At 34.3% G+C, this 13,983-nt stretch overlaps 1 protein-coding gene across 1 annotated transcript; it reads right to left on the reverse strand.

Annotated features, from left to right (window-relative positions):
• Positions 1-325: 325 nt before the first annotated feature.
• On the reverse strand, positions 326-3,307 carry LOC136233879 (beta-xylosidase/alpha-L-arabinofuranosidase 1-like). Its single transcript, XM_066023603.1, has 4 exons — positions 3,011-3,307; positions 2,614-2,922; positions 2,301-2,470; positions 326-1,984 (listed from the first exon to the last, which is right to left on the reverse strand). Exons 1-4 carry the CDS (start codon positions 3,299-3,301, stop codon positions 499-501), a joined length of 2,256 nt encoding a protein of 751 aa, XP_065879675.1. The 5' UTR covers positions 3,302-3,307; the 3' UTR covers positions 326-498.
• Between the last annotated feature and the right edge of the window lie 10,676 nt (positions 3,308-13,983).

Here is a 13,983-nt window from a genome sequence, read left to right on the forward strand (position 1 = left end):
ATCTTTTGATGGCACTGAAATTGAGTTAAGGGTTTTCGAAGTTGAAGAAGAAAGGAAGATCCAACTAGTTGGCATATACCTACAACGTCGAACAGTGACAAATACAGAACTGCTCGATTGGAGAGGGTCAATTTTACACCAACCGAAAAACTTCAAAAAAAAAAACAAAAACAAATCAACAATATAAAATATACCAAACGCATAAAAATCTCATTTTGTTCAGAAGTCTCTACCTTTTCCTCTCTCTTCTTAGTTCATTTTGTACTAATAAGTTATTATTAAGGAGTCTCTTATAAATAAATAAATGAATAGGAGAAATATGGAAACAAAAGTGTAAGAAAAGAATTAAAAGAAAAAAAATCTATAATTCAATGGTTTTAATTTAATTGAATTTTTTTAATTGTTGTTACTTGAAATTCAAACATGTTAGTGTCGTCAACACTATCCCTACAATAAACTGAATAAAAATAAATAAATAAAAACAATCTAGCTAGCTAATCAAATGAAGTTGATTCGGAGGGGGAAAGAAAGTCCGGTATCACCAATCATAACAGTATGAGTTCCCGACGGCAGCAATGTATAAGCATTGTAATCAACAATATGCAAACTCTTGCACAGATTAAACTCAAATCGGAGTGTCTGACTATCTCCGGCACCAACAAACACTTTCTCGAAACCAATCACCTGTTTAATATAAGACCCCATAATCCCTTCCGGCGGAGCAGAATAAACAATTACAGTCTCACTTCCATCCACAGACCCCACATTTTGCACTTCCACTTCAAACCCTAATCCATATCCCTCGCAGGATAAATCCTGAGTCAGCATCGCCGGGCACGGTGGTTTAGATGTTTGATTTGCGTACGCCATATCTCGGCAGTGCTGAAATCTTCTGTTCAATTTGACATTAAAAATTGAATCTTTTGGGGATATAGTGCTCACCTTGTAGCTGAATTTGGTGTAGCTGAGTCCATAACCAAAAGGATAAACAGTTGAACCATTGAAGAATTTATAAGTTCTACCTGGGAACCCCAAGGTGTCTTGAGGCCTGAGCTGCATAGAGGTCATAGGGAGATGGTTAACATAATCAGATTCATACCAAGTAATTGGTAATCTTCCTCCAGGATTATATTTCCCAAAGACAACATCAGCAATGGCGTCGCCGCCTTCTTCTCCGGGATATCCAGCCCATAAGATAGCTTTAATGTTGGTATTACTCTTAGCAAAAGAGATATCTAAACCTCCTCCTGACATTATCACAAGAATAACCGGACCTTTAGAAGAATTAGCAACTTGGTTTATAAATTGAGCTTGATAACCAGGAAGAAGAAGATCATTCCTGTCTTTGCTTTCAGCTTCAATTGATAAATCTATACCAGCAACTATAACCGTAGCATCAGAATTCTTAGCAGCTTCAATGGCTGCAGGGATTAGTACTAAACTCCGATTACTACTACAAGCAACATCACATCCAATTGCATAACTCACATGAACATAAGATGAAAATGCATCAATTGGAGTTCGGAATCGGCAGGGAATGCCTGCATAGTTTCCTATTGTAGCTTTAGTAGCATTAGCATGAGGTCCAACAAGAGCTAGGGTTTTAACATTTTGAAGATTTAAAGGCAAAGTTTTGTCGTCATTTTTGAGGAGGACAATGCCTTGTGTAGCTGCTTGTTTGGCTAATTGAATGTTGTTATTAGTGCATATATCATTCTTTCCTAAAGATTGGTACTGTGGGATTCCATCAAAGAACCCTAATCTCATTAGCACCAGATAGAGATATTTAAGAGATCTGTCTATATCTTCTTCCCTAATCTTGCCTTGTTGAACTGATGTTTCTGTGAAATTGGTGTAGTAAACTCCACAGTCTAAATCTAGGCCTGCTTTCATTGTTAGTGCAACTGCTTCTTCTGGTGTGGCATTTAGATACTTATGCCTATCTGCCAGTACTTCTATTGAATCACAGTCTGAGACTATATATCTGCCACACAAATGAATGAATTAGAACAAATTGGCCAATTTCACACCGTTTCACTTAGTTTCGTCAGATTTCAAACGTGATATAACTCATTAGTTCACATGTCACACAAGCGGACAAAAAAAGATTCATTTGTGTGATAAACGAACTGATAAAAAATTATCCACTAATAATAAAACACATGTTCGAGGAATCTATATATTACCTACTAACAAAGACTAAAATTTGACAGAGCGGAGAATCCAACCCTCTTTGATAATTAAATACAAATGTATTAATTTTCCGTGGTGATCATATATAGTTAATTATATATACCTACCCGTGAAGATCCCAATCTCCTCTTATAGTTTGGTTCAAAAGTTTCGGATCAGCGCAAGTAGGTATGCCATTGACACGATTATAAGAGCACATAACACTGCTAGCATCACCTTCTTTAACGCACATTTCGAAAGGCGGAAGGAGTGTCTCTACCATATCTTGTTCCGTCACCTACATGTATATTACACGGTCAACGAATAATTTAGGCTTAACACATAACTACACATTTAAATTTGTGATTTTTTTTTATCGTTCTGTATTCTGAAGGTATACTTGGACCTGTCACACAATTGAAGTAATTATTGGTTACTTACTATAGCATCAAAAGCTTCACGAACAACTCCATGCCAATTATCAACATCATAAGCAGCATAATGTTTGCAACATGAAGAAACTTTGAGAGGTCTAGAATTCAAATCTGTTTGATTATCAGTACTCCCCTCAACATCCTGCAACCCCCTGACATAGTTAGAACCATATTTTCCGACCACAAATGGATCTTCACCGGGCGTCTCAAGGATTCTCCCCCATCGAGGATCCCTCGCTACATTGATATTCGGACTCCAAAACGTCAATCCAGCCCGCCCTAAGTTGTACATTGCTCTTGCTTCCGTCGAAACAACCTGAAATTAACCAATAAAGAGTCATGTTATTAGTAAGATGTGATTTAGACGCAAAATATCTACATAGTATTGGACCAGTGATAATTACCTGGCCGATATTCTTCCATAGAGTCTCATTGAAAGAAGCAGCAGTGAGGATTACAGTAGGGAAGGTAGTAGCACCAGGAACAACATGATCAAAGAAAGTTCCGGGACCAACATTAGAGACGCCGTGGAGAGCCTCGGACCACCACTCGTACTTAGGGAGTCCCAACCTAGGGACACCATAAGCAAGATCACCAAGTTGCTGCACTTTTTCATGCAATGTCATTAGATTAACCAAATCTCTAGCCCTAACATCATAGGGAAGAGACTTATCACAGAAGGCAAATGTTGACATGTCTAGTCCAAGGGTTGCATACCTTGATGGATCACATACATAAGATGAAGAACAAGTGGAGATTATAGTGATCATAAAGATGAGAAATATCACAGTCTTTGCCATTGCTTTTGTTTGTAGAAAATGCTTGGTGTTTTGGCTTGTATTTATAGGGTACCATCACTACAAGAAAAAGGGTATTAATATGCAAAATTTAGTAAGGGTATAAAATCCACTTATTAAAAGTAAATTCTCCACACTTTTAATAAGTATAAATTCTATTAATATTTAATTAATAAGATTTTTTTTGTTTTATTAACTTTTATCATAAATTCCCCATATTAATTCATTATAAAGTAAAACCTCTTTATTTTCTATTTTAATAGTTAAATTAAACCCCTTATAAATTGTAAAGGAAAAAACTAAACACTTATTGATTATAATAATATCAAATTAATCGCTTATTAATATCTTTTAGCTTTTACTAAGGGTATTTGGACTTTTAATAACGATTTTTCCCATTAATAAAAGCCCTTTTTTTGTGGTGCATATTGGATAATTTTATTGCAAGTTTGCTGCACTATGGTTATATTTGGATTGATCACAGAACTTTTCATTATTTCAAAATGGTCACTGAACTTCAATTTGTTTCAACAAAATCATTCAACTTTGAATTTTGTCTCAATAAAGTCACTCTGACAGCTTTAAGAGTAAAAAAACACCCGAAATATGACGTGACTTCCACGTTAGCACTACTCAACTTTCACGGTTAATCGAAAAAACAAATGGCTGCCACCTAGCTGACATGTATCGTTTCGGTCAGCGGTGAAAGTTGATTAGTACTAACATCGAAGTCACGTCATATTTTTTATGTCTTTTTGCTCTTAAAGTCGCCAGAGTGATTTTATTGAGATAAATTGAAATTAAGTGACCATTTTAAAACAAATATGAAATTTCAGTGACCAAACGTGCATTTAATCCGATATTATATAATTATTGTTATTATTTCCTTTTATTTCGGAAGTCAGGGTAATGTTTATCTTCTTATGATTATATGGTAATACAGTATGGAAAAACGAGTATATTGTAGTTACTATTTACTGAAATTGGAAAGTTGTTCTGTTTTGTCCCCCACATCTCTAATTCTTTCCTTTTTATTAGTTTTGCTATAGTTGTCAATACATATGGCAGTGACGGTGATCCCTATCTATGTTAATAAATAAAATTTAATCAGTTTCATATTATTTGGACTTGGACTAAATAATAATTTAGTCCTTCAAATTAAATCAGCATTGTATTGAGAACCGTTATTAGTATGGATTAGTCTACGCACGGATCCGATAGTTAAATACTCGAATGAACATTTTGCAATATTTATGAGCAAGTGTTGAGCGATTTCCACAAGTGCACGGTTTCGCTTGTAGTAATAAAAATATCGATCCCACAGAGAACGCTTTTTAACGAAAACTTATATTTATTTAGTTTAAATACGACTTAAGGTTTATTAAATAGATAAACGTTATTTGAAATTGGATTTGGTTTTGAAATTGCTAGAAGTAGAATTAGATTAGAGTATTTAGATGTTAGAAATTATTTATGATTTAAAAGTTAATTTGCAAGACAGGAACGTTTAGAACTTTTAGAAAAACAAATAAATGTATTCGTTTGCATTAAGCAAAGAAAACAACTTTAAACTTTGTACAAATTATAATGATGAAATAAATGACGGAACCTCTAATTAATTGGTTTTGAACGCGACAAAACCCTTTCGGGATAGTTGCCCTTACTCAAATTAAAACTCTTTCGAGATGATAATTTGCCTAAGTGTTCAACAAAGTTTCCTTGTAATGATTTTGAATTCAACTGCGTATTAATGAAAACACCAGCCTCACTTATATTGGATTGGTTACCATAAGTGCTGCATAACGATTTGTCGAATAGAACGGACTTTATTAGATGAAATATAAATTGATACAAGTTTACAGAGTGAAATCGCATGGACCCTTCGAGGGCGTGCAAGTGAACGGATTGATCAGTCCCTTCCTTGGGTTTCCTTAGAGGTTGTCAGGCTCAGGGGCGGATCCTTTTACTAATTCTTCTCGCCGAATCTTTGGAATGGAGAATAATCTCATCAGCCACCAAAATGTAAACTAAACTGGAACAATGTCTAAACGCTACTAAACTTGTTATTATTGAGTAAACAATGTGTGTACAGCATATTGCTTTGAACAGAAATAAAATCTAAACTCTGACTCTTTTCTGAGTCAGAGTTTCTGCATAAACTCTGCACTAATCTAACTCTCTCAATATTACATTACATAACATAACATAACATAATATCCTCTAACAACAACTTTTCTCTCCATATCAACTCTTTATTTATAGATGTTGAAGGGTTGTGACTGAAGTGATGTGTCCTTTGTGAAGAGTCGTATCCGTTGTGAAGAATTGTGTTTGTTCTGAAGAGACGTCTTTATCCACTTGAACGAACGCGTTTCTTGGATTTTAACATGTGTTCATTGTACTTTGGCAGAATTTCTGCACTTACCGAGAATGGAGATCCTCGGCCGTGAATGGGGGAGCATTAAGTTGAGCTTTGGACGAAAGGGAGAAATAGCTAAACCACGCGTGTCGCGGCCGCGGGTTGGGGATTCACTGTCACGGCTCGCTGTGTTTTTTACTTCTTAGCTCTCGTTCGTGTTCTTGACTTGGCGCTTTTGATTTACGTCGTCTTTGACTCCTTTTGTAGGGGTTTTCTTCTATTTTTGATCATTTTTCGTTCCTATTTGGATTTTACCAAATATTTAGGTACCTTGCAAGAAAGAAAGATATTCGAGAGTAAAAGTAATCTAAACAGATATAAATAACACGAATTTGTAATAAAAATGATATAAATATTAATGATATTTTAGGTATATTTTGGGCTTAACAGCAAGTCCAAAATTTGACAATCTAAAAATGATGTAAGTTTTCCTCCTACTTCGATAGGAGTAGCACAAAATTGATATTGAGGACATTGTGACTTCTTATATATATATATATAATAATGGTTGTGTTTGACAAATAATGGTTAGTAGTTAGCTGATTGCTTTCTTTTTTGTTAGGTGATTTGATTAATTAATTTGTAAATTTCTTTGGTAAAATTTAGCTGACTGTTAATAGTTGTTTGTGCAAAATGACAAATAATGATATGATAAAACCTTTATTTATAGTTAAAAGTTAATTGAAAAAAGCTCCTAAAATCAATCTTTTCAGAATTAGCTTGTTGACCAATAAACTCTTTCAAACTTCTATTCATCAAACACCACTATCCAAAACTTCTAAAATGGTCCAAACCTCCAATTTTATCTCAAAAAGCCACCATTGTCAAACTCCACCCGCATTGATCGGTTTGATTGATCGGATCGGAAACTGGCTAGGCCATAATCTGGGTCAAGTTGGATTTCTTGATCTTCAGCAAGCGGAAAAGAATTGGGACCAATCTGGAATCTAAAGGTCCCAGGATGATTTCAGTTTTTTTATTTTTCTTTAATAATAATAATAAACCCTCCCTTTTTTTCAATTATAAAAAAAAAAAATTAATTACATTTAGTTTCTCACAATGTCTTAAAGATATTGGAGGTTATAATTTTTTTTATAGAATAATTACTAATAAAGATAGTAAAAAAACAGTTAATGTCTTATCAGTAGCGTTAGATCTAGGCTCATTATAATTCTACGGTGGATATCCAAAACATCTTAAGGTGTAGATTTAATGAGCCTAGATCTAACGATGAATGACCAAATTCATTTAGTCATTCAGGGTCCAGACGAACGCTACTGAATATTATAATGCTGATTAAGTACTTTTTAAATGAGTTCATTACTACTAGATTTTTGTTAACATATAATTTAACTGTTTTATATATTTTGTTTGTGGTTTTTATTATGTGTTATTTTTTTAGATATTAGTTCTATTGTTTAATTATTATTTTTTGGTTTACAATTATATATATATAATTTATACAAATAATTATATATAATTAATATATATTTTATTTATTTATTTATTACATCATCAAATCTGACCAATTCTAGTTACTTGGTTGAATCAAGTGACCCATGATTTAATTATAAATCCGATTTGATGTGTTGTAACGACCCGCTCTGAAATGGATGGCGCTGAATTAGAAGGACTGAGCAAGAAGCAGCCCTACGGGATGACGCGATGAGGGCAAGAATGAACTGAACCCCACATCAGAAATGGAAAGAGAGTGACTGTGCGTTATTAGTTAAATGAGAATCCAATACATGCAAACGCGCTTTAAAGCCGTGAGGTCTAAGGTGTTGGATTTCGTCCAAAACGGACAATATCACAGGATGTTACATGTGTGGTCTCGTTCTAACAAGGTTGGTACTATATATACTTAATAGTATATTAATTAACGAAACCTTAGCCATCAAGAAACTTTCACTTTCTTTATTTAGGTTTTATGATTATTTTCGAGCTTTTAGTCGGAATATAAGCTTATTATTCGCTTTTTTTATTTAATATTCTTTTTTTATTAATCTAGATTCAATAGTTTCTTATTTATTTATAGTTTTTCTTATTATTTATTTCTCATAGGAGAAACTATAATCTGGATCTAAAAATGAATGATAAGCAACTTATAATATAAAAAATAATTGATAAAAGACAGTAATTTAACAGAATAAGGACATGTATGACTGTTAACAATCAAGATGTTGTTGATTCAAAAATAGGAAAGGTTTTCTTTAATAATAATTATTAAATGCTTTTCAAGGTCAAATTTTACATGATCATATTAGTCTTATTCTAAATGTTTGGCCCAGCTGCTTGACTGATTGATGTTCAAGTAAATTAAAACTTTATACATATACTTTGCTTTTCTTTCTTTTTCCTCAAGAGATCAAACCTTTGTAAAGATAAAAACATTAACTTTATTTATTCATGCCATAATACTGCATGAAGATGCGACGCAATTATATGCCAACGGGTGAATATGATTGAACATCGCAAGGGAATACCATAATCCGGGGCGAAGACAAGGGGGCAGGTCCGGCCGTTGGAAGCATTCCTCCTACTATAGATAGTTTCCTGACATCTTGCTGTTAGTAGATGTGTTCAAACTTGAGTTGGATGGGTTATAGTATAATTTTAACCCAACCCATGTAAGGAATTTTTTTTTAAGATGGGTTGGGCTATAGTGGGTTATGATGGGTTGTATGAATTTTTTAAGTGGGTTAGATGGGTTGGGTTTTAGTGGGTTGGATGAGTTATTGTATATTTATCATGAATTGTACATAATAATTCAATTCTATTGTTTTTTATTGAGCTGATTTATTTTTATTTTTTTTTACAAGCTGCTGAGTTATTTTTTTTGGTAGGGATGTTCAACGGTCGGTTCGGTCTGAAAACCAAACCGAAATAACCGAAAATCAAATAGTCAATAAAATAGAAACCGAATCTAACCGAATAATAATAGCAAACCGAATCGACCGAATAATTCGGTTCGGTTCGGCTTATCGGTTCACTGTATTTTTCACTAAATTGAAATAAACTATAGATAAAAAAAAGTAATTAATTTAATTTCAATAAAAAGACTAATTTTTTCTATATAAATCATGTTATATGATTACGTTGATTTCAGAATTTATGTTAGATTTAAATTGAATATTGAAAATATGAATTAATCTGGACTATTGTTTCAAAATTAATAAATTTTATACTTTTAATTTATAAATACAAATTTGTATTTTTGAGAATTAGTGTTTAGAAATTAATAATAGATTTAGAGATACAAGAATAATAGGTTATAAATTAGGTTGTTTCTATTTATATGAAAACATACAACTTAATTCATAAAAAAAAACATACAACTGCAAAGTTTTTTATTTTAATCACATTCAAATGGACTAATTGAAAATTAAAAACTTAAAAGAACTCTTTAAAAAACTTAGAAAACTATTAATCATCTGGTTATAATTCTCAATCTATTTAGAGTTTATTTTGGTCGGTTCGGTTATTTCGGTAATTTTGTCACAAAAACCGAACCGATTGAAATTACCGAATATTATATATATTAGAACCAAAACCGAATCAAATAGACCGAAAAACTGAATTTCATCGGTTCGATCGGTTATTTCGATCCGGTTCGGTTTTTAACACCCCTACGATTTGGGCGTCATATCCGATTCAAGTACGCATTTTTACCTTTTTAGATTTTTTTTTGTTTTCTCAATTGTCCGGTTTTACAATTTTCATTTTTTTAATTCAAAAAATATCATATTATTAATAACCACATTTTTTAAAAAAAATAAATGAAACAAATAAAAGACAAAGTGAGAATATAAAGAATTATATGGGTTGAGTAGGTTAGACGGGTTGTTAGATGGGTTATGATAAACCATCAAAGATAAGATTTATAACCCATTCAACCCTTCCAACACATTATAACCCACTTAATTCTACATTTTATGGGTTAGATGGGTTGAAATTTGGTGGGTTATAATAATCCAACCAATTTTGAACACCCCTAGCTGCTAGAACTATCTCTATTATGGATGGTTTAGGACCCTCTATTTCCCACAAATTAAGATTTCGAGTGGTTAATTAAATCATTGAGTTTGTATTTAATTATAAAATTCAACTGAATTAATATATGACAGGCGGAAAATTTCTCTAAGTTTTATTAAAACGACTCAATCTTATTTTTGTGGTCCAAATCTAGTTTGAGAAGTTTTACACCGGTATTTAAAAATTGGTTCTAGATCACTCAGATGATAACATGTATATATAAAAAAAAAAATTGAGCAAGTTCGATAAAAAAAAAACGCACGCACGTATAAAATCAGCCGTCCCAGTGGACCAATTCTATATTGGCCATTGGCAATAATATAGGTCCGTCCGAAAGGAATGAAATTGTAGGGAATACACTTCAACAATGTAAACCAATATTTTAATTATCAGAATGTTAAATACATGAATTATTTAAAAAGATTACAAAATTAGAATGAAAATTCTTAAAATTCTTAAAAATTTGAAAAAAAGTAATGTTTCGATTTAAAATATATACAAACACTCAACAAAATTTTAAAACAAAAAATTCAGTTCAAAAAGCTCAGAAAACATACACAAAAAATTATATAACATTATTGCAATTCTCATCCGGAAACAAATGAACAAAAATCATCTAAAAAAGTATAAAAAAAATAATTAAAATATATTCAAATCAATAAAAAAACTTCAAATTTTATGCATTCGTTCAGTTTCATCATTATCTAAAATCAATGAAAGTCGATGCAATACAATGAAAGTGAATGAAATCGTTTATAACTCCATTTCAAATCATTGAAAAAATGAATAAAACATAAAAAAAAAATTCTAATACAGTTTTTTTTTTTAATTTTCAAATGTGAACATAAAAAACTCATACAAATTTACCTATTCTAAAAAAAATATTGAAAGTTTGATGTGGGCATCTGTGACACGAGACCCGGAATCAGAGCAAGAGTTGGAGCAAAGGAAAACAAAGGGGGAAACTTCCTTCACACGACGTGTCAGTCAAGTTACACGCCGTGTGAGGTTGTTGCTGGAGTTGGTGAAAAATGAATTTCGCGTGACGACAGGCAGAACACCAGCCACACGCCGTGCCACTTCCCCACTCAGCGTGTCACGTGACTCGCACACCGATATGTGGGCTATTTTTACAGCACTTCGAATTTTGAGACAACGCACTAGTTTGCTGTCCTTTTCCTTATTTTACTGTTTTTCCATTCATGTAATTATTGTTTTGCCATTTAGGTTTAATTACCTAAATGCCATTTATCCTCCACCTTCCCTATTACTTGTCTTTTAAGTTGTAACCCTAGTTAGATATCTAGGTCTTTTGTATTAGGTTAGGACGGGTATATAAACCTCATCTTTTAATTGGAAGGTGACTTGTATGAAATTAATAAAAAAACCTAGCCTCCATTGGAGCTATTGTTCTTTACTTGGGATTCACTCCTTCGAGTTAGGTTTGGGAAGAAGCATTCTTTGTGGATTTAAGATTAAAATCCTCACTTGACCATCGATCCGTATCAGTTGGTATCAAAGAGGTTTGAGGAGATAGAATATTGCATGAAAGGATTTAGAGAAACTCTAATGGAGCAAAATGAAAGACATAATGCAAGAATGAGAGAGTTGGCTCTCTATATTGAGGAACTCAAGTTTGAGATCCGAAATCCCCACCCACAACCCACTGGAGGTCCTCACTGGAGACAAGAGGAGGGTATTCGACCTCAACCCTAATGACAATCGACTCCACCACAATCACCACCACCTAGGCCATCAGGTTCATGAGGTAAGGCATTTTAATCCCGTTATTATTCACAATGTCGATAGTGATAGTGATGGGGATGCTTTTGATGATTTGAGCCTAATAGAATTGCTAGAAATATGGGTATCCCTAATGATGTTGGTATGGTTGGCCATGGGTATATGAATGCTAAAAATATGGATATTGTGAATAATGTTAGGTGGTCGTGGAAGGAGAAATTATGTTGAGGAAGACCCATATGTGGAGAATGTGAATGTTAGCGGGGGATATATGGGAAATTTTGATAGAGATTATGTCTTAAAGATTGACTTGCCTTCATTTTGGGGTGAGCTTGATATTGAGAGGTTTCTTAATTGGCTATTGGAAGTAGAGAGGTTCTTTGAGTATGTGGGGATACCGGATGAGAGGAAGGTTCGGTTGGTATATCGGTTAAAGGATGGAGCCTCTGTTTGGTGGGATCATGTTAAAGAAGAGAGACAAAGAGGATGAAGGGAGCAGATACGGTCTTGGTTACGGATGAAGTCTATATTGAGGGAACGGTTCTTACCACCCAATTATGAGCAATACATCTATAGTTCATATCGGAATTGCTCATAACGTGCAAGGAATATACATGAGTATACTTCGGAGTTCTTGAGGTTTTAGGCAAAGGATAATTTGTCGGAAACTGAAAGCCAAAAGACTTCAAAGTATCTTGATGGGCTTAGATACAACATTCAAGATAGAATCAGAACTCAAATGGTAATCCGGGTGCAAGACGCTCGGAATCTCGCTTTGAAGGCGGAATCTCAACTAAGTGTGAGGACACGTGATGGGTATAGAAGATCGGGTAGTGATGGTGCTTATGGTGAAAGAGAAGCTTCCAATGGAGTTGATAAAGGGAAGAGTGTGGCTAGCACTAGTGGCACCAAGGCTCCAATTGTGGGTAAGGCGCCTAGTGGGGATGTGAGGCCCTATAGGGTGGTACAACCTCCTAGGGGAAATAACCCTTATGCTAAATCGGCTCCGTTGCAATGAGTCAGGTCACCGTTCTAATAAGCGTCCCAAGAGACGTAGTGCCATTGTAGTTGAGAGGTATGAGGAGGATTATGAAGAGGGGGGGGATGTGTTTCCTGATCCAATTGAGGAGGAGGAGGATAGCAGTTATGAAGATGATCGTGTCATCCATGTTGTGAGGAGGTTATTGGTCTCCAATAGGGTTGAAGAGGATCAAAGACACCAACTCTTTCGCACTTGTTGCCTTTGTGCAATGAGTGAAGTGCAACGTGATCACCGATAGTGGAAGTCAAGAAAACATTATTAGCGATGTAGCGGCGAAGAAGTTCGGTTTGACCATGGAAGTGCATCCAAACCTCTATAGTGTGGGTGGATCAAGAATGTAGGAAAGATGAAGGTGTCCTAAAGGTATAAGGTGCCTCTTAAGATAAGGGAATATAGTGATGAGATATATTGTGATTTGGTTGATATGGATGCATGCCACTTGCTTTTGGGGCATCAATGGCAATTCGACTGTTATGCTACCCATGCGGGAAGGATGAATGTCTATCGCTTTGTGAAGGATGGTATTCGATAAGTACTTACACCTATGGTAGGACAGCCTAAAACTAAGAGGGAGGCTACTTTGATCATTTGTCCTACTCACAAGGCGTTTATAAACGAGTGTGAGGTTAGTCAAATTATCTATGTGGTTATGTTAAATGCTAGTAGGAAGTCTCGTGATGAGGAAGGGGAAGAGAGAGAGGTGTTGGGAGAAGTGGGGTGAATGCTTGAAGAATATAATGATCTCTTTTCGGAAGAGTTGCCTCATAGGTGCCACCTCTAAGGGAAATTCAGCACCATATCAACATAGTACCGGGGGCTAGCTTGCCTAGTCTTCCTCACTATTGAATGAGTCCGAAAGAGAGTAAGATTATGAGGGAGAAAGTGGAAGAGCTAATGAAAAACGGGGTATATGAGAAAGAGAGCATGAGTCCTTATGCGGTTCCGACATTGTTAACGCCAAAGAAGGATGGTTCATTGCGAATGTGTGTGGATAGTTGAGCGATTAACAAAATCACTATTCGGTACAGGTTTTCTATACCAAGGATTGACGATATGCTAGACCAACTTAGTGGCTCTAAGGTTTTCTCCAAGATTAATTTGAGGAGTGGCTACCATCAAATCCGAATTAGGGTCAAACAAACCGTTTTCAATATGACGAATTTAAACTCAATCTTTCTTGGTAAATATGGATTCAAGGAAGTTGAGTATTCAACTCATAATCTCCCATATTCACTTAGAGATGTACCAATTGGATCACATTTCAAAATAATAAAAATATATATTATTGCAAAAATATTTATACCGAACATGATGATATATTACAAGTCCGAATTGCATTCA

Source organism: Euphorbia lathyris, chromosome 6 (genome assembly GCF_963576675.1).
Source record: "Euphorbia lathyris chromosome 6, ddEupLath1.1, whole genome shotgun sequence".
Taxonomy (NCBI): domain Eukaryota; kingdom Viridiplantae; phylum Streptophyta; class Magnoliopsida; order Malpighiales; family Euphorbiaceae; genus Euphorbia; species Euphorbia lathyris.